At 45.3% G+C, this 21,538-nt stretch overlaps 1 protein-coding gene across 1 annotated transcript in view; it reads right to left on the bottom strand.

Annotated features, from left to right (window-relative positions):
- ITGB3 (integrin subunit beta 3) overlaps positions 1-21,538 on the bottom strand; it is a gene marked incomplete at both ends in the record, with an annotated part of 70,993 nt that overhangs the window by 31,448 nt on the left and 18,007 nt on the right. The window contains 2 exons of the mRNA XM_080713555.1: positions 671-866; positions 14,942-15,027. Coding sequence (XP_080569681.1) covers positions 671-866; positions 14,942-15,027 — 282 coding nt within the window. The remainder of the gene's footprint in view (positions 1-670; positions 867-14,941; positions 15,028-21,538) is intronic.

Raw genomic sequence — 21,538 nt, 5'->3', positions numbered from 1 at the left:
TCAGAAGTTTGGGCAACTACACTTCAAACTCTGTAAAAGATAAGAACTCTGTCCTACTCTTCTCTGGATCTATAACAACACACAATATGTGCCTTGTGCATAGTATATCTCTCTTAAAGTCTTACTGATTTAATCAGAAAGACAAAGTCAATGCTTCAAAGAGCCTGTCTCAGCCAAAAGTGGTGGCACACATCTGTAATCCCAGTGGTTGGGAGGCACAGACAGGAGTATCACAAGTTCAAGGTCAGTCTCAGCAATTTAATTAGACCCTCGGCAGTTTAATGAGACATTGTCTCAAAATAAAAAATAAAATAGGCCAGGGGTATAGCTCAGAGATAGAACACTCCGGAGTTCAATACCTAGTACAGTAATAATAAAAATAACAACAACAACAACAACAACAACGCCTGTCTCTTAGCCTAATCTTTCTTCCCTCTAAAGGCCTTCTGTCCCTTCTCTGTTCCTATGCCCCTTCTCCTACTTCCCATGAAAAACAGCCTTACAAATTTGCTTTCTCACCCTTCACCTCATATGCACCTCAACACAAAGTTATAAGCATCTTTGTCTTCCCACCCATCTCTGCTCTGAGCTCTCCTCCCCCAAGATTTTCTGCTCAGACCTCCGCCTTGTCCCCTACACCCACCAGTCCCAGAAGTGGTATACAGTTTACCTGGTCGTAACCGGAGGGCAATCCTCTGGGGACTGACTTGAGTAACGTGGGAGCCTTCTCCAGAGCCCTTGTCGCTGAGGGGCCTGGCCTCCAGGACTTGGGCCTCGCTGATGGGGAACTCGATGGACTCTGGGGCACAGGTGTCCTTCAGCAGATTCTCCTTCAGGTTGCAGCGGGGTGAGCCCAGAGGCAGGGCCTGCAAGACGGGAGCCCAGGGGAAGCCCTGCCATCAGAATCACGGTGGCTCAGAACTTAGCCAGTGCTTTGAAGCTAAAGCAGCATGAGCACACCTGCGGGGTCCTCCTAGTATAATCCCTAGGACCTGCAGGACTGTGAGCAGAGTGGGGAATGAGTGAACGCCTATCCATGGGAAGTAGCTAAGAGAGCCTGTGATGTAAGATGCCTCTGGGGCCAGCATTTTTCAAACTGTGAAATGTAATTCATTTGTGGGTCTCCGGATCAATTTAATGGGTCTCGACCGTCATTTTACTAAACAAAACGTAGACCCGGCATAGTGGTGCACACCTATATCCTACTACTTGGGAGGCTGAGGCAGGAGGATCACATGTTCGTGGCCTCAGCAACTTAGCAAGATGTTCTGCAACTTAATGAGATACTGTTTCAAAATAAAATAGGGCCCAGGGTATAGCTCAGAGGCAGAATGCTTCTGGGTTCAATCCCCAGTACCACACTAATTAATTAATTAAATGGAATAGAATAGAAAATATCAGGATAGCTGGGCATAACGGTACATGCCTGTAATCCTAGTACTTGAAAGGCTAAAATAGAAGGACTGCATATTTAAGAACCAGTCTCTGCCGGGCGTGGTGGCGCACGCTTGTAATCCCTGCACTTGGGAGGTAGAGACAGGAGGATCACACAGGTTCAAAGCCAGCTACACGTGCTGGCTTAGGAGACCCTGTTTCCAAATAAAAATGTAAAAATAGGTCTGGGAGTGTAGCCCAGAGCTAGAAGGGCTTCCAGGAACCCCAGTACCACCAAAAAAAAAAAAAAAAAAAAAAAAAAAAAAAAAAAAAAAAAAAAAAAAAAACAGTCTCAAACAATCTAGTGAGATCCTGTTTCAGAATAAAAAAATAAAAAGGGTGGGGCTTTTGCTCAGGTAGAATGTCCCTGGGTTCAATCCCTAGCACCACAAAAAAAAAGGAAGGAAGGAAAAAAGGAAGGAAGGAAGGGAGAGAGGAAGGGAGGAAGGAATAAAGAGTAAAATTAAGCATTTCTGTGAAACATTTTTATGTTTTTTTGTTTTTTGTTTTGTTTTGTTGGTGGTACTGGGGGTGGAACCCAGAGGCTTTCTACTTCTGGGCTATACTCCCAGACCTATTTTATATTTTATTTGGAAACAGGGTTTCACTAAGTTGCTGAGAGCCTCACTAAGTAGCTGAGGTTGGCTTCGAACCTGTGTGATTCTCCTATCTCAGCCTCCCAAGAGCGGGGATTAAAAGCGTGCGCCACCACGTCCGGCTCTGTGAAACATTTTTGTTGGGAAATGGAGTCAAGCATATGTAACAAATAATGTTATGCCCGGTATTTCTTTCAGTTGGTGAAGGTCAAGCCTGTTTAGAAACCATGGTGCTAGACACTGACCAGGCCCTAAGGTCCATGAAAACAGGGGCCATAGGCCCTGTTTCCTCATTATTCCCAGCACCCATCCCAGGACAGACAGCAAAGGTGATAGAAGATCATTTGGGGAGGTAAGGTGGGGGATAAAGGCACAGGAGTGGACCAGGTGAGACCAAATCTTACCACTGACTCATGTGTGTGGGAGTGGGGATAATGGGGGTTGAACCCAGGAGTGTTCTAATTCTGAGCTACGTACCCAGCCCTTTTTTATTTTTTGTTTTGAAACAAAGTCATGCTAGGTTGCTGAATGTCTCCCTAAATTGCTGAAACTGTCCTCAAACTCTAAAATCCTCCTGTTTCAGCCTCCCAAGTACTAGGATTACAGGCATGCGCCACCACACTTGGCTCAGCATTGACTCCTGCTCACTGGCTACTAGTGAGTTACCCAAACTGTCCAAGCCTGGTTTTCTAACCGTAATGTGAAGATAATAGTCCTCCCTTGGCACATAGAACAGTCAAAATCCTAGGGACAGAAAGTAGAATGGTGGGTGCCAGGAACTGGGTGGAAAGAAGGGGAAGGAGTTGCTTAATGGGTACAGAGTTTCAGTTACATGATGAAAAGAGTTACAGAGATGGGTGATGGTGATAGTTTCACAATATTATAAATATATTTAATACCACTGAACTCTATACTTTAAAATGGCTAAGCTGGATGTGGTAGCACACACATGTAATCCCAGTACTTGGGAGGCTGAGACAGGAGGATCACAGGTTTAAAGTCAGCCTCAGTAACTTAAGTGAGTCCCTCAGCAACTTAATGAGACCCTGATTCAGAAATAAAAAAATAAAAAGAGTGGAGGGGTGTGGCTCAGAGTAGAATGACCCTGGGTTCAATTCCCAGTTCCAACAACAACAAAAGGTTAAGATGAAAAATTCTGCTACATGTATTTTACCACAATAAAAATTACTTCAAGCATAGTGGCACATGCCTATAATCCCAGTACTTGTGAAGCTGAGATAGAAAGGATCACAGGCTCAAGACCAGCCTCAGCAACATAGCAAGAACACATTTCCAGAGGGACTTCCAGGAAGATGGCGACTGAGAAAAGCAGCATTTATGAGTCCTGCTAACACTCGATCTCTATTGCCACAAAATCAGCACTTTTCATAGCCAGAAAACACTATCGGCAGAGAAATAAAAAAAAAGTAAACACAAGGGACAGAGTAAAAGAAGACTAGAAGAACAACCAAAGACCAGAAAAGAAACCAGCTCACATTTCAGCAGCGGAGCTGCGCTGGCACCATCTTGCCTCACAGCACCAGGCTCCAGAGAGGAAAGATAAATAAGGAGCTGAAGTGAGCAGCTGGGGATCATTTGGGTATAATTCAGCAATTTTTTCAGCAGAAAGAAGATCTAAAACTCCCAGTGGCCAAGCTCATCATGCCTTCCAGGGACTCAGAACAGAGCTCAAAGCCAGAAAAGAAATATGCCAGCCTCATGGCTGATGGCGTGGCAGAGGCACCATATTGCCAGCAGCAGTGGCGAGTTCACCATGCCTGCAACAGCTCCAGATCAGCGCACACAATAATAAGTGAAATTGTGGCCCCTAAATGAGAAATCCCAGCACTACATCCCCAGGGACTTGCACAGCTTTGATAATCTCCCTGAGTCTGAGATTTTGCAGTCCAACCCAGTGAAGGAGTAGTGGTGGCAAAGATACCATACCCTAGTCGCAGCTCCCTGTGGGAAAACGCCCAGCTCGGTATCCCCATGGTCTCGGACAGCCTCGATTAACTCCCTGGGTCTGAGACATTGTGATACAACCCAGTAAAGAAGTAATGGTGGCTGAGATTACCACAAACTTGAGATCCAGAGCACCATAAGTGAAGTCGTGGTGACCTGGGGAAGAACCCAGAGAAAGCACAAACTTCTGAAATCATGGGAAAGAGGAACAACAGTTGAGCAATGAACACCCATAACCCCACAATATCAGAACCAGATAACACAGAAATTCAGAGATCTCCAGAAAATCAAATCAGGAATATAACTGTAGAAATAATACAGGAACTTCTAAAAGAATTTAGAGAGAATCTAAAAGAAATAAATGCAGGCTGGGCGTGGTGACACATGCTTGTAATTCCTGCGCTTGGGAGGCAGAGACAGGAGGATCGCGCAGGTTCGAAGCCAGCCGCTCTGGCTTATGAGACCCTGTTTCCAAATTAATAAAAAGTGCCGGGCGTGGTGGCGCACGCTTGTAATCCCCGCGCTTGGGAGGCAGAGACAGGAGGATCGCGCAGGTTCGAAGCCAGCCGCGCGCACTGGTTTAGGAGACCCTGTTTCCAAAATGAAAATGTAAAAAATAGGTCTGGGAGTGTAGCCCGGAGGTAGAAGGGCTTCCAGGAACCACAGTACCACCAAAAAAAAAAAAACCAAATTAATAAAAAGTATAAAATAGGTCTGGGAGCATAGTCCAGAGGTAGAAGGGCTTCCAGGAACCACAGTACCACCAAAAAATAAAAATAAAAAATAAAGGATGCAATCATTGAAGTAAAGGCATCAATTCAAACTATAAGTAATCTATTAGACCACATGGAGAATAGAATCTCACTCCTAGAATATGATCACTCCAAAAACAAATGCATAGTTTATAACTTAGAAAAAAAATCTGACAGCAGGAATCTGACATTGAAGAAATATGGGCACATTTTAAGAGAGCTAACCTAAGAATAATTGGAATAGAGGAGGGAAAAGAAGGTGAAACCAAAGGGATCAACAATCTCTTCAAATAAATAATAACAGAAAATTTTCCAAACATACAGCAAGAGGTCAATACACAGGTCCAAGAAACTTATAGAACTCCCTTTAAATAAGATCAGAGAAAAGGTTCCCCACGCCACATAATTGTCAAAGTGACCAATGTAGAAGCCAAGCAGAGAATCTTAAAGGCAACAAAAACAATAGGCCAAGTGACATTCAGAGGCAAACCAATTAGAATCACTCCAGACTTCCCAAACCAAGTCATAGAGCCAGAAGGGTTTGGATTAACATATTCCAAACTCTGAAAGAAAACAACTTCCAGCCAAAAATTTCATACTCAGAAAAACTATCTATCAAATTAGATGGGGAAGCCGGGCGTGGTGGCGCACGCTTGTAATCCCCGCGCTTGGGAGGCAGAAACAGGAGGATCGCGCAGGTTCGGAGCCAGCCGCGCGCGCTGGCTTAGGAGACCCTGTTTCCAAAATGAAAATGTAAAAATAGGTCTGGGAGTGTAGCCCGGAGGTAGAAGGGCTTCCAGGAACCCCAGTACCACCAAAAAAAAAAAAAAAAAAAAAAAATTAGATGGGGAAATAAGAAGCTTCCATGACAAACAGAAACTGAAGGAATTTATGTCTTCAAAACCAGCGCTAGAGAAAATACTCAAAGAGATTAACTACAAAGAAGAAATAGGTAATACACACCAGAACTAGAGAAACAAGATTTTCCATCCAGCAGACAACAAAGCAAAGAAGAATAACCAGTATTTCAAACAGAAATAAATCTTAACATGTTAGGAATTAAAAGTTATTTCTCAATCACATTGAATGTAAATGGCCTCAATTCCCCAATAAAAAGACATAAAGTGGCAAAATGGATTAAAAAACAGAATCCATCCATCTGCTGCTTACAAGAAACACACTTTACAAGTAAAGATAGTAACAAACTCAAGGTAAAGGGCTGGAGCAAGGTAATTCGTGTTAAGTAGCCATCCTAACATATGTGAAATAGTATTTCACTATAGTTTTTATTTGTATTTTAATGATGAGTGATATTCATGTGTTTATTGGTCATATAAAAATCTTTGGAGATTCATTAACTATTTCAGTCTTTTACCTATTTCTAAATTGTATCATTTGCTTTTATTGTTGCTAATTTTTAGGATTTCTATTTGGAATATTAATATACCTTTAGATATAGCATTTAGAAATATTTTATCCCATTCTATCAGTAACTTTTAATTCTGTTTACATTGTCTTTGGATGTACATTTTTTTTATTTTTTATGAAGTTTTTTGTTTATTCTTTTGTTGTCTGTGCCCTTGGAATCATATCCAAGAAATCACTACCAATTTCAATGTTGTAAAGTTTTATGACCCAGGTTTTCTTCTAAAAGTTTATAGTCTTAAGATTTACATTTAGGTCTTTTATCTATTTTGAGTTAATATTTGTATATGGTGTTAGGTAAGGGTCCAATTTTATTCTTCTTCATGTAAGTATTATTTTTCAACAATATTTAGTGAAAAGATTATTATTTTCTTCACCAAATGTTCTTGGAAATCTTGTCAAAAATAACTTGACAATATATGGAAAAAATTAAAAAATTAAAAAACAATCAAAAAAAGAAAAAATTTTTAAAGGGCTAGGAGTATAGCTGAGAGGATAGAATGCCCCTAAGGCATTCAAACCCCAGTACCACCAAATTGAAAATAGTAATAATAATAGCCCCTTCCTCAGAGGGATATCATTTGGGCCTAAATAAGACAATGCATTACAGTAAGTGGTCAATAAATGCTAACTATTATTATAAAATTCTCAATACATGGTTCCTGAATTAATTAATTATGAACAAACTCCCCAAGTTTTGGAAAACAGGAGAATGCTAGCCTAGTAACCAGAGCCTATCCCTACCTCCTGGTCCATTACTCTGGACAAAGAACAAATTGTTCACCCTCCCAAAAAGCCTCCCATGGATTCCACAGCCTTCTGGAATCTGCATGCACTGATATCTAGGTTCTGAATCGGGGAATGTGCCATTCTGGAGAGAACATGGAAGCCATGAAACTGCCCCAATCCTAGGATGCCACTAGCCAGCCATGTGACCTCAGAAAAGCTGCTTTGAGCCTCAGTTTCCTCACCTGTTCAACAGTAGGAAGGGAGGGTGGATGGCATGATTTCTTCAGTCCCTTCCTGCTCTGACACTCAGCAAATTTAGCCAGTACTGTGTAGGCTCATGTCCTCTCCTCACCAGCTTGAGGGGACTGACCAGAAAGCTAGACTACCCCTCCCCGGACCTATTTCACAATGCCTACACCCTCATGCTCTCCTACTCATCCCTCACAACCACTTCAAAACCACTTCCCAAGCCAGGTGTGGTGACACACGCTTGTAATCTCAGCATTAGGGAGGCTGAGACCAGAGGATCATACAGTTCACGAACAGCCTCAACCACTTAGTGAGGCCCTGTGCAACTTAGTGAGACCCTGTTTCAAAATAAAAAATAGGGCAGCGGGTGTAGCTTGGAGATCGAACACCCCTGGGTTCCATCCCCAGACCTCACACACACACACACACACACACACACACACACACACACACAAAACCACTTCCCATACCAATAGCTCAGAACAGGTAGCTGGCATGGTGTTACATTCTTGTAATCCTAGTACTTGGGAAGCTGAGACAGGAGGATTTCAGGTTCCCCGCCAGCCTCAGCTGCTTAGTGAGGCCTTCTGCAACTTAGTGAGACCCTGTTTTATTTTTATTTATTTTTATTTTTTTGTGTGGTACTGGGGATGGAACCCAGAGGCATTCTACCTCCAAGCTACACCCCCACCCCTATTTTATTTTATTCTTTATTTTGAAACAGGGTCTCACTGAGTTGCAAATGGCCTCACTAAGTAACTGAGGGTGTCCACAAACTGTGATCCTCCTGTCTCAGCCCCCCAAATGCTGGGATTACAAGCATGCACCACCACGCCCAGCTGAGACCCTGTTTTAAAAAAATAAAGAATAAAAAGTAAGGCTGGCATTATAGCTCAGAAGTAGAATGCCCCTGGGTCCAATCTCCAGTACCAAAAAAAAAAAAAAAAAAAAAACCTCAGAACAACTCGTGTAAACAGTACTTCCTGTGTGCAAGCACTCTATTGAGCACTTTACATAGATTACAGCTATCTTCCTGACAGTTCTGGAATGCTGGAACTACTGTTTATAATTTACAAGTGAGGAAACTGAGACTTGGAGGCTTCATCAATGAGGAACCCAATATTACAAAAACTCTGAGACTTGGAGAAATTAAGTAACTGACCCAACATTGCAGAGCCAGGAAGTGCCACAACTGAGATGCCTGCGGGATCACCTGACTAGATGTCCTCATAACATAAGTTGTACTACATTCTGCATAGAGTGGGGCTCAAGTCAGAGAAGCAGGGGAATGACAGGAATGGTCCTAGGAAGAGCCACGCCAGAGAATGCCCCCGGTAGGGGACAGAATGCAAGACGGGGATGTGCGGGCACGAGCAGGGTGGGTAAAGTCCTTCCTCTTCACCTGCACATGCGACCTGGTAGCTGTAATGCCAGGAGAGGGTTTGGGCCCAGGAGTCACCCATACCCCCAAACTCAGTAGCCCTAAGCCCCTCCTGCTGCTCAAAGCCCCTGTCCCTCTCAGGCCCAAGCCCCTCTGGCAGGCTTCATGCCTTCCTCCCGCAAATGAGAGCACTAGCAGCAGCACAAGAACACCCACTGCCCCCCTGAAAGTAAAGCAAACTTCTGGAGGGCTCCACTTCCTTCTTTCTCTCTCGGCTGCTCAGGTGTGAGGGCACAGCAGGCCTCAGCACTGGGGACCAGAGCGTAGGACTCACCTTCCTGACTGAAAATGTCCCTCCAGGGACTTTGAAGGTTGAGTCCTTCCCCATGCCCAGCTCTGGCCAGGGCCAGAATGGCAGCAGGGCAAAGTCCTAGGCACTCCGGGTTTTGTGCCCAGCCTCCCCACCCGTCCAACCCTACTCCCTCAGGAAGTGGTCTCTTTCTCTTTTTTTCCCTTTGTGGTGCTGGAGATTGAGCCAAGGCCTCACACATGCTCTATCACAGAGCTACACCTCCAGCCCAGCAGTCTCTTTCTTACTTAAAATTAAAAAAAAAAAAAAGGAAGGAAGGGGCAGACCCCAACTTTATCTCTGACTGCAGCCACCCAGGAAGCCCTGAGAAAACCTTCCAAAACAGGCAATGATTAGATCACCAGGATGCCAAGAGGAGCTGAGGCTTCCGAAAACCAGCAGAGGTCTGAGGGGGAGAGCAGGAAACCTTGACACAGTGAGCCATCAAGCATCCTCAGGCTGCTCAGTGAAGGGAGACAATGTTCTTGGGGGGAGGGAGGGTTTCCTCAATCTCTGATGAGAAGAGGGTTTGAAGTGGGAAGACATGCTGACAGTCCTTAGCACTTAGTATGATTTTCCTTAGAAAAACAAATGCTGAAAAACAAAAACTGCCTCCTTCCCTCCCCACCCCCTTTGTGGTCACTGAGGTGAAAAACATTACAGTCTGCTGAGCAACCCGCTCTCCCTGAGAGCCTCCTGTCTCCAGGAGCCTCCTTTCCCCATCACCCCAAGGCTTGGCCCCTGGGCAGCCTTCCCCATCTGAATAACCCTGACTGAGATGGTAGAAGGGATCTCTCCAGGTTATTCAGAGAGAACACTAGAATGGAGAAGGGTGAAAACGTTCCAGTTTCCAATGAACCCAGGTGTTCCACCCAAAGGGCAAAAAAGGCCAAGAGCCATTGGAAGATGCCAAGCCAGGGGTGGGTGGTTCCTGCTGGTGGGTCACTCCCTTTCCTGGCAGGGTGACCCTGCTATTACCACCATTCCCCATTAATCCTGCTGTGGACCTGGGGAAAGCACAGCATAAATCACTCTTATCATGCTGCCAATCTCACAGGTGTGGCCAGAGGGTAAAACTGAGTGCAAAATGCTTCCAAAAACAGAAATCAGCCTCACAGTACTTGGGAGGCTGAGATAGGAGGACCACAGTTTCAATGACAGCTTCAGCAACCCAGTGAGAGCCTGTTTCCAAATAAGAAATAAAATAGGTCTGGAGGTGTATCTCAGAGGTAGAAGACCTCTAGGTTCAATTTCCAGTAACACACACACACACACACACACACACACACACACACACGTCTCAATCCAAGTCAAATGCAAGTCAAAAGTACTCAAATTCTATTGGCTATGATATAAATAAGTAAAAATAAATAGAAAGTGACTTGTGACTCTTTTCTACAATTGCCATTAAAACTACTACTATTGTTGCATACTCTTTCCTTGGAAGAAGACAAAAAAAAAATTATGTCCTAGTACTTTCCTTTACTCTGGAGAGCTACCAAAATATCTCAAGTCCAAATACATTAACATCACCAGTCTGGTTGACTTATCTGATGAGGATAGGAAATCATTTGAACACACAAAGTAGAGAGGAGAGAGAATGGAGAAAAGGAAGGCATTTTAGTTTATAGCTGTCGATATTCATTATTTGCAAAGAGAGGGGCTGTGTGTGTGTGTGTGTGTGTGTGTGTGTGTGTGTGTGTGTGTTGCTGGGGATGGAACCCAGGGGCATTCTACCTCTGAGCTACACCCCCACCCCTATTTTTTATTCTTTATTTTGAAACAGGATCTCACTGAGTTGCAAAGGGCCTAAGTAGTTGAGGCTGATTTCTGTGAACTGGGATCCTCCTGTTTCAGTCTCCCAAATGCTGGAATTACAAGTGTGTGCCACCACCACGCCTGGCTTCATAGTTTATTCTTTTTTCTTTTTTGCAGGTCTAGGGATGGAACCCAGGGGCATTCAACCTCTGAGCTATACCCCATCTTATTTTTTATTCTTTATTTTGAAACAGGGTCTCACTAAGTTACGGAGGGCCTCACTAAGTAGCTGAGGTTATCCACGAACTGTGATCCTCTGGTCTCAGCCACCTGAACACTGAGATTACAAGTGTGCACCACCATGCCCGATTGAGAGTTTATTCTTAAGTTTATTCTTCTATTGTTTACAACATTGGAGCAAAACTCTTAAAATGAACATTTATTCTCCAGGACAGCTGGGCATGGGAGTGTATGGGGCTTGTCATCCTAGTACTTGGGAGACTGAGACAGGAAGATCTGGGTTTGTGGCCAGCCTCAGCTATTTAGGCACTCCACAACTTAGTGAGACCCTGTTTCAAAGTAAAGAATTAAAATTGGGCTGGGAGTATAACTCATAGGTAGAATGTCCCTGGGTTCAATCACCAGTATTGCTAAATAAATAAATAAATAAATAAATAAATAAATAAATAAATATTCTCCAGAATAAAAATAGTAGAAAGAACAACAGAAGGTGAGAAGTAAATTATGTTAGTAACTATCAAAGAATATAAAGTGACCTAAACCTCTCCCCAGCAGTTGCAGAGAAAAAAATAAGAAAAAAGTCCTCCTGGAGCCTGCTTGTACTTTGCTAGACCCAATGATTCTTCCTTAGAAGTTAGGCTAGCCGGGCATGGTGGAGCATGGTTGTAATCTCAGCATTTAGGAGGCTGAGACAGGAGGATCTGGGGTTCACAACCAGCCTCAGCAACTTAGGCCTTTTGCAACTCAGCAAGACTCTGTTTCAAAATAAAGAATTAAAAAAAAAAAAATAGGGTGGAGGGTATAGCTCAGAGAATGCCCCTGGGTTCCATCCCTAGTACTCTAAAACTAAAATAATAAAAAAAAAAAAGAAGTTAGGCTAAGTGTGAGCAGATCCACCTCCCAGTGTGCATTCAGGCCTAGACACCAATGCCTAGTGTTTCCTCTACCTTAGGGATGCCAGATTTAGCAAATATTTGGAACATACCTATGTTAAGAATTACTTGCTATTTAATTCACATTTAATTGGGTGTTCTGTATTTATCTGGCAACCAAAACACTACCCCCAATCTTCCCGACCAGTAACCAGGCCCTTTGATTAGCAATGTTTCGACAACTTAATACCATGGCAACCCATTCTGATGAAACAGATTCAGGGTCCATCTTGGGAGCTTTTATTGTCAACAAGCACCTCAAGTGATTTTTTTACCCCCAGGTGAGTTTGGGTCAGTTCCAGACTCCCAGCATGGTGCCACTGAGACCATGACCATAAGCTGAGTTTCTGCATGAAGCTGGCCCCTTTGCTAGATGTACAGAACAGAAACAGATCACCACCCCAACCCGTGTCCATCTATAACTCGCCAAGAACACACCCTCTGCAGATGGGCCCCAAACCCCGCCGCACATCCACATTGGCTACATTTTCCAATTACCCAGCCAAGCGCTAGCTATACACACCCAAGAGCTGCTGTCCTCTGAGGACCAAGGGAAAGCTGAGCCCAACCAGTTGTTTTTCCAGGCACTGTAGCATTGCCTGAAAGTCAAGGCAGGAGAGGCTACAGCACCCACCACACCCCCACAGCCCCACCTTTGGGTTTTCAAGTCAAAGACCAAGGTCCTTTCAACAGTTAACTTGACCAGCGCAAGGAAAGTTCTGCTACCTCAAGAAAGAGATAGCAACTGAGCATGGTGGCACACACCTGTAATCCCAATACTTGAGAGACTGAGATAGGAGAATCACAGGTTTGAAACCAGCCTCAGCAAATTAGCAAGGTCCTCAGCAATTAGTGAGTCCTCAGCAATTAGTGAGATCCTGTTTCAAAATAAAAAATAAAATAAGGGGTGGGGGTGGGGAAAGGTAGCTCAGAGGTAGAATGCTCCTGGGTTAAATCTCCAGTACCAAAAGAGAAAGAGAAATAGACAGACAGCAGGTTGAAGGTTCAATCTTCAAGCCACCTCTTTCCTCCCTGGATGATACATTTTACCCCACACTGGGCTCCTCTACCTTCTATTGGTCCCCCACCTACACTCACCCCTGCTTAGTAATAGATGGACTCACTCAGTGAGCTCCTGACGTCTATGTTTATAGTCATCCTCCTCGGAAATACCCCATTGGCCTGTCCACCTCCCCTCAGTTCACTGTGGCCTTAGCTGTACCCATCTCCTGATTCTATCCCCATTCCTAGGCTCTGAGCCCACCCTGTGCCTTTCCCTGGCCTTCTCCCAACCTGCCCCAGAGGACAAGGCTCACCATGGTTGCCCACAAACATTCCATATTTGCATCTCTGACATCTGGTCACATGACCTAAGGGCTTTGTCTGGTCCTACCACAACCCCAGCTAGTCCCTGTACAGATCAAGAGGGGTGGAAGAGGGGGGGCAGGGGGACAGGACAGACCCTCCAAGACTGTTCTGCACCCCACTCCCCCTTCTTCCAGGATTCAGAAATGCAACTTCCTCATAAAAGAAGCTTAATAACACTCATGAAGGTGACCAAAGGAAGGAGGACAGGGCAAAGGGGGAGGAGGGAGATAGAAGAGGGAAGAGAAGGAGGAAAGGGAGGAGGGAGGAGGATGAGAGAAGGGGAGGGGAGGGAGAGAGAAAGGGGGAGGGAGGAGGGAGGGGGCCCCTCACTTTGGAGCAGCCAGCTCAGTCAGGGGAGGGGCACCTGGGGGAGGGTGGCTGAGAAGGACTCGCCCTCCCCAGTACCTCCCACTCCCAGCCCCAGGGAATGTTTCATTCCCTAAATGAAGTCAATGTGGCCCAGATGCTGGGCAGCTGCCTGGGAAGCTGTTCCCGTGCCTGACTGCACGGAGGCCAAGGCAGCCTGTTGAGTATTGAGCTGGCCTCAGTGGCTCCGGCAGCCTGGGGGCGGGGCGACCCACAGCCTCCCAGCTCCCTCCTCCTCCCGCCTGCCTGGGAGGCCGCCTTTTTAGGAAACTCCATGAATCAGGAATAGAAGCAGACAAAGAAAATGAAGGGTTCAGCTAAAACCATCCTAATACTGGGGGGTGGCACTGCCTGGCAGAAAGGCCTCAGGTAGCCGAGCAGCAGCCAGGCCAGGAGCCCAGGTAGCCAGCTGCATGGCCCATGACTCAGCCTCACTCTGCTATCGCTGGGAATCTCTCCAGCCACAGCCCCCCCCCCACGCCCACTCTTGGCAGCTCCAAATTCCCAGCCCGGCCACAAACAGCATTCCCTCAGACACACTCATTCCCTGGGGCCCCAGACACAACAAACCCTCCTAGACACAGCTAACCCTTTCCTACCACCCTCCACTCTCACCCCTGGGCCCAACTCCTTCTGTCATTGACACCTAGGGAAGGAAGGAGGGAGAGAAGAGAAAGACGGGCCTTCGAACATCAGAAAAGGTCCTGTGACCAAACACACCCCACCTAAGAGCAAGATTCTACTGTGTGTGTGTGTGTGTGTGTGTGTGTGTGCGTGTGTGTGTGTGTGTGTGTGTTACTGGGGATGGAACCCAGGGGCATTCTACCTCCAAGTTATACCTCCAGCCCTGATTTTTATTCTTTATTTTGAAACAGGGTCTCACTAAGTTGTGCGGGCCTAATTAGCTGAGGCTAGCCGCGATCCTCCTAACTCAGCTTCCCAAATGCTGGGATTACAAGCATGCATCACCATGCTCAGCTCCCCTTTTACTCGTCTTTTAAATTCTGAGTAAAAGAAATAACTCGGTATGCCCTCTATACCTACTCCCCTTCTGCATCTCCTCCTGAGATCTAAGGCCCCTCCTCCCTGGGATGACCCACCGCAGCATGAAGCAAGCGGAGGGTTAGGTAGCAGTGGTTACAGCAAGCCAGAGGCCCAACCAAAACTGATGGGAAGAGGGCTTGCCGGTAGACTCTGGATGACATTTTCTAGAAACATTTTCTAGAAACTTCCCCAAGATGGCTCTTCACCACGCAACAATGGGAAGGCTTCGCTCAAGACTCACTCAGAAGCGACAAGAAGATGTGCATTTATGAAAAAGAAGACAATCCTGTGGGTCTGTTCCCAGGCAAAAACACCCACGAATGGGTAGGCCAGGTAAAGCGTCTGCTCCTCACCTCATCGGAGCACCAGGCACACACTGGACTCACAGCCAGACACTGCTGGCAGGAGCTGACGCCTCGCGTGGTGCAGATGTTGGGCCCTGCAACAGAGAGACATCGTATTAGCATCTGACTCGGCTCAGTGAAGGAACTGGCCTGCCCCAGCCTTCCCAAAGCTCCACATGCCCAGGCTCTCAGCTCTCCGGGACCACAAGCACACGCTAACACACCATAGACATGGACCCAAACAGGCCATTTTTAAGAAAGAAAGAGAATCCTCAACCACAAGGTCCGGTGAGGGCAAGTGACGGTGCCAGGCTGGGCCATGGGCCCTGGTGTTCCATCAAAACTGAAACGAATGGCTTGATCCCTACCGTGTGCAAAGGAAAACATGAAGCCGGAGTAATGGCAGTTTCCTCCTAATTACTCTAGTGACAGTCACAGCCACTACCCAGAGAACCCAAGGCCCAAAGGCACTAACACACAGCCTAAGTGTGGTTGGAGTGAAGGGCAGGCTGACCTGCTAGGGGAAAGCAAATTGCCTTAAAACTTCCTAAATATATATAATATATATATGTATATATATGTATGTGTACACACATATATATGTATATACACACATATATATGTATGTATATGTGTGTATACACATACTATATATATATATATATATATATCTTGGAATAAAGGCATAAAATGCTGCAGAGAACTATAGAAAGAAAAGTTGACAGATATAAACTAGAAGAACATGGAATTTGGGAGCTGGAAGTAAAGCCTGTGTTTGAGTTCTGAATGCTCTTCTTACTAGCCATGCATGTGTGGCTTTGCCTGATCTCTATGAAATGATATGTCTACCTCACAGGATTTTTGTAAGAATTCCATGAGCCAAGGGTACACTAAAAGATGCCGCTCAAAGGCGAACAGTTCTGTGACTGACAAAGGGCAGGGCAAGGCTGAGGGACGGGGAACAGAAGAGCCAGGGGACCAAAGGCCCTGAAAGCCCAGCCAGGAAGCAAAATCCAGGCATCTGCTCCTGCAGAAGCTGCCATCGCCCCTGCTCCCCCAGCTCAGCCTCCCTGGCCTCCGCCAAGTAAACCCTCCCTTCCTCCAGTGCCCCCCCAGGGAGCCCTTTTGCAATAAGAGAAGCAGAGTGAGAAAGATCCATTTCTCCCTGGAATGAAGGAAAACCCAATCCGTTACCCTGACAGTTTCAATGTCCAATTTTCTAAAGGGACTCCTTTGTCCTCAGTGGTAAAGATCAGCAAATCTGTTTTGGAGGGAAACAGTCCTGACCATTGGGGTAATTTCCCAATAGCCCCAAAACTTCCCACTAAACTAAATGTCCCAGTCTATTTGATTACAGTTGGACTGTAGTTCTTCCTGTGGATGGAGTTCCTTCCATCCCAACACCTGAACAAAAAAACACAATCAAAAAATAACCTACCACGGTTAGGGCTAAGTTTGTCTTTTACTGATTAGAAGACTTTACAACTCAGTAAGAGCGAAGATTAACTTGTAGAAAACCAATGACGATATAAACTATTCTTCTGTTAGAGTTTTACTGGTTCATTATAATTATGTATAATAATTATACCTCACTTGATATATTTCCCTCCATACTCTGTGTTAGTGAAATTGAAAGTGATACCTTCATGTATGAACATAACTTTAACTGTTCCCTTCCCCCAAGCCTGTTGTTCCCCTCCCCAGCTCCCAGCTTTCTCCCCATCCCCTTCCACTATTTTTTTTTTTCTGTACTGGGGATGGAACCCAGGGGCAGTCTATCTCTGAGCTACACCCCAGCCCTGTTTTTTATTCTTTCTTTGAAACAGGGTCTCACTGAGTTGCAAAGGGCCTCACCAAGTAGCTGTGTGATCCTCCTGTCTCAGCCTCCCAAGTACTGGGATTACCAGCGTGCGCCACCACACCTGGCTTAAGCGATTTTTTGTGTGTATGGTGGTGGTGGTACTGGGGTTCTGGAAGCCCTTCTATCTCTGGGCTACACTCCCAGACCTATTTTATACTTTTTTATTTTTGGAAACAGGGTCTCTTAAACCAGCAGGGCTGGCTTCGAACCTGCCTGATCCTCTTGTCTACGCCTCCCAAGCGAGGGGATTACCAGCGTGCGCCATCACGCCGGGCTTAAGAGATTCTTAATGAGAACAATGTATAGGAAGCTGGGCACTGTGGTGCACACTGGTAGTCCTAGCACTTCGGAGGCTGACACAGGAGGATTGCAGATTTGTGATCAGCAGTATACAGTAACCTAGCAAGACCCTGTTTCAAAATTTAAAATAGGGCTGGGGGTGTAGCTCAGAGGTAGAATGACTCAGGGTCAATATATATGATTCTTATTCAACAAAAATGCTAATGATATCTGTCTCATAGAAAAGGTAATCCTCAAGGCCGGGTATGGTGGCACACACTTGAAATCCCAGCATTTGAGAGGCAGAGACTGGGGAATTGTGGTTCACTGACAGTGTCAGCTACTTAGCAAGACCTTTCACAACTCAGTGAGACCCTGTTTCAAAAAATAAAAAGACAAAAAAAAAAAAAGAAAGAGAGAGAGAGAGAGAGAGGGAAGGAAGGAAGGAAGGAAGGAAGGAAGAAAGAAGAAAGAAAGAAAGAAAGAAAGAAAGAAAGAAAGAAAGAAAGAAAGAAAAGGTAATCCTCAGAGCTTAAGGTTTATGGCCTTGTAGACATTAACAAATTTTGAATCTATTAGTTACTTCATTCCCACATTTCTTTGACTGACCAACGATTAATCTCTCTTCCTTGAATTCTCATTTGAATTAGTCCCAACATCTTACTGGTTCCCTCATTAATTAAGCCAAATAAAATCTTTGACACACGTTCATTTTACATTTTGTATGAGAATCATGTTTAACTCATTGAAAATTATACCTAAAGGAGCTGAGATGTAGCTCAGTGGCAGAACACATGTTTAGTATATGTGAGACCCTGGGTTCAATCCCCAGTGCAGGAAGGAAGGAAGATTCTGTGTGTGTGTGTGTGTGTGTGTGTGTGTGTGTGTGTGTGTGTGTTTACGAGGGATTGAATCCAGGGGTGTTCTACCTCCAAGTTACACCCCCAGCCCTATTTTATTTTTCATCTTGAAACAGGGTTAGGTTGATGAGAGTCTCACTACTTGCTGAGGCTGGCCTTGAACCTGTGATCCTTGTGTGTCCACCTCCCAAGTACCAGGATCACAAGGCCAGGCTTCCCAACAGTATTTTCAGGGCCTCACTAGGGACAGAGGGGTTTAACACAAAGGGTGCATATATGGTCAGTAGACTGTGGTCCCAACTGAATAGATTGGCCTTGAGTGAGTCATTTCATTCCCCTCAGTCTTATTTTCAATACTAGTATTCTGACTAAAGTATTATTATTTATCTACTATCTGTCTTAATGAAATTGCCACCAATACATTTAGGTCCCTTAAGGCCTGCCCTACCCTGCTGAGACCAGCCCCAGTCCTTGTACAAAGGAAATGATCAGTAAGTAAGTATTGGAGCCAACTGAATGGTATCACACTAGATCACTTTTGTTTGTTTTATTTTGTTTTTAAGGAACTGAGCTCATTTCTCAAAATTACACATAGAATTCTAAATGGGTACCAGATGTAGTGGTACACTCATGTAATCCTAGTACTTGGGAAGTTAAGACAGAATGATCATAGGTTCAAGGCCAGCCTCAGCTACTCAGTGAGGCCCCCGCAATTTAGACCCTATTTCAAAATAAAAATATAAGCCAGGTGTGGTGGCGCACGCTTGTAATCCCAGCATTTGGGAGGTTGAGATAGGAGGATCATGGTTCGCTGCCAGCCTCAGCTACTTAGTGAGGCCCTTTGCAACTCAGGAGACTCTGTATCAAAAGAAAGAATAAAAAATAGGTTTGGGGGTGTACCTCAGAGGTAGAATGCCCCTGAGTTCCATTCCCAGTGCAACAAAACACACACACACACACACACACACACACACACACACACACACACACATATTAGGATGAGGGTGTAGCTTGGAGGTAGAACACCCCTGGGTTCAATCTCTGGCACCAAAAGAAATCTACAGCCGGGCGTGGTGGTGCATGCTTGTAATCCCCGCATTGGGAGGTAGAGACAGGAGGATCGCTCAGGTTCGAAGCCAACCTCGCTGGCTTAAGAGACCCTGTTTCCAAATTAAAATACAAAAATATGTGTCTGGGAGTGTAGCCTAGAGGTTGAAGGGTTTCCAGAAACCCCAGTACCACCAAAAAAAAAAAAAAAATTAAAGAAATCTACAAATAGGGTGGCACCAGAAGTCCAGGACTAACTTCTGGGGTCACCTGCTGCCTTGACTGCAATCTCAACATGTGTGTTTGAGCAGCGTGGGGTGAGAATTATGGCACTGCTTCCAGGCCTGGCCCCAGAGCATCAAGGTCACCTCCACAGTGGGGCAGCCCTCAGCCATGCAATATCTGTAATTCAGAAAGGCAGCTCGCCTGCCCAGAGCTGCCAAGTTCAGACCTTCAGAACCAACAGTGTGACCCAGGGCTTTTCCCTGTGAGGCTGCCCGGCTAGAGAGCAGCCTCATTGCAGCTCTCACCCCAGGCTGATGTGCACAGAGCCCCTTCTTACTGCCCTATCAGAAGAATTCTGAGAAGAACCTAGCCTGGACTATTTTAGGAATATCTCTTTCTTCTTGATGTTTCCACAAGTACTGGCATCCAGGAGATAATTCTAGACATAAATATCATGGATGTTCACTAGAGACAAAAGAAGTACAGGTATCTACAAAAGAGCTGAAAGACAGAAGAGGAGCATCCCAGTACTTGGAAGGCTGAGACAGCAGGATCACAGGTTCAAGACCAGTCTCAGCAACGTAGGGAGACCTTCAGCAACTTAGCAAGACCCTATTTCAAAATAAAATAGAACTGGGGGCACAGCTCAGAGGTAGAATACCCCTGGGTTCAATCCTAGTAGCAAAAATAAATAAATAAATAAATAAATAAATAAATAAAACAAAGTAAGAGGGGTGTGGGGTGTGGGACACTGTCAAATTGTCTTTGAAAACTTTTCCGTCTTTCCATTTATCCAACCATTCATTCTCAAATTAGCATTTTTCCTATGACTCCTTGACTTGTGACCACAATAGAAAACCATGCCAGATGTGATATAAAAAAACAGCGGACCCCTCCCAGCGTGTCCACAGCTCCTGACCCCGATGAAGAACTGAGCTGCTGAGGTTGGTTCTTTAGAAGTCATGCCTTGGAGTTGTGGTTACCAGGCCCCTTTATTCTTTTTTTTTTTTTTTTTTTTTTTTGGTGGTACTGGGGTTCCTGGAAGCCCTTCTACCTCCGGGCTACACTCCCAGACCTATTTTTACATTTTTTTATTTGGAAATAGGGTCTCTTAAGCCAGCGCACACGGCTGGCTTCGAACCTGCACGATCCTCCTGTCTCTGTCTCCCAAGCGCAGGGATTACAATCGTGGTGCACCACCACGCCTGGCTTTTTTTTTTTTTTTTTTTTAATGAATCACAGGTTGATTTTGTGCGAACCAACGATATGCCATGATCCCTCCAACCAAGTCCAGCCACTGAGGGCAGGTTCCCTGGAATGCAGCAGTTGAAGCAATTGATTCGTCAGAAGTCTCCAAGTTGAGTCCTTTGCTGATTCAAGGAGCTGCTGTGCCACAGCTCCGGGGCCCTTCTATCCTGAGCACGTGTGAGGAGTCAGGGCCTCTGTTTGCAATCAGTGCACATGCCTGTGATCCTAGTGCTTGGGAGGCAGAGATAGGAGGATTGCAAGTTCGACTCAAGCTTTAGCAGTTTAGCAAAACCCTGTTTCAAAATAAAAAATAAAGCCAGGCATGGTGGCACACGCTTATAATCCCCACGCTTGGGAGGCGGAGACAGGAGGATCGCGCTGGTTGGAAGCCAGCCGCGCTGGCATAAAAGACCCTGTTTCAAAAATATAAAATAGGTCTGGGAGTGTAGCCCAGAGGCAGAAGGACTTCCAGGAACCCCAGTACCACCAATAAAAAAATAAAAAAATAAAAATAAAAATAAAAAATAAAGCCGGGCATGTTGGTATGCGCTTGTAATCCCAGCATTTGGGAGGCTGAGGCTGGAGGATTGCGGTTCGCGGACAGCCTCAGCTACTTAGTGAAGCCCTCCGCAACTCAGTGAGACCCTGTCTCAAATTAAAGAATTTTAAAAAATAGGGCAGAGGATGTAGTTCAGCGGTCAAATGCCCCTGGGTTCCATCCCCAAACCCGCAAATAAATAAATAAATAAATAAATAAATAAATAAATAAATAAAATCGGGCTGGGGATATAGCTAAGAGGTAGAAAGCCTCTGGGTTCAATCCCCAGAACCACAAAAAATAAAAATTAAAAATCAAGTCTGTGTCCCTGCTCAGCCTCTGAGGCCCAGATCTGGCCCTGCTAGGGAAGTGAGCCTCACTGAATGGCATCTGGAAGAAGGGACAATTCCTACAGCCCGTTTCTTCTCACAGTTCAGCCAGAGCAGCAAAACAGACTGGACTGGTCTTCCTGGGGAAGTTGTAGGAATTAAATGAGCCAATCCCTGGAACATTCTTGAGCACACAAAAAGTGCTTAATAAATGCTGCT

Source organism: Muscardinus avellanarius (genome assembly GCF_963383645.1).
Source record: "Muscardinus avellanarius genome assembly, chromosome: 16".
Lineage (NCBI taxonomy): Eukaryota > Metazoa > Chordata > Mammalia > Rodentia > Gliridae > Muscardinus > Muscardinus avellanarius.
The sequence above is the reverse complement of the archived record's forward strand: the minus strand, read 5'-3'. Positions and strand labels throughout refer to the sequence as shown.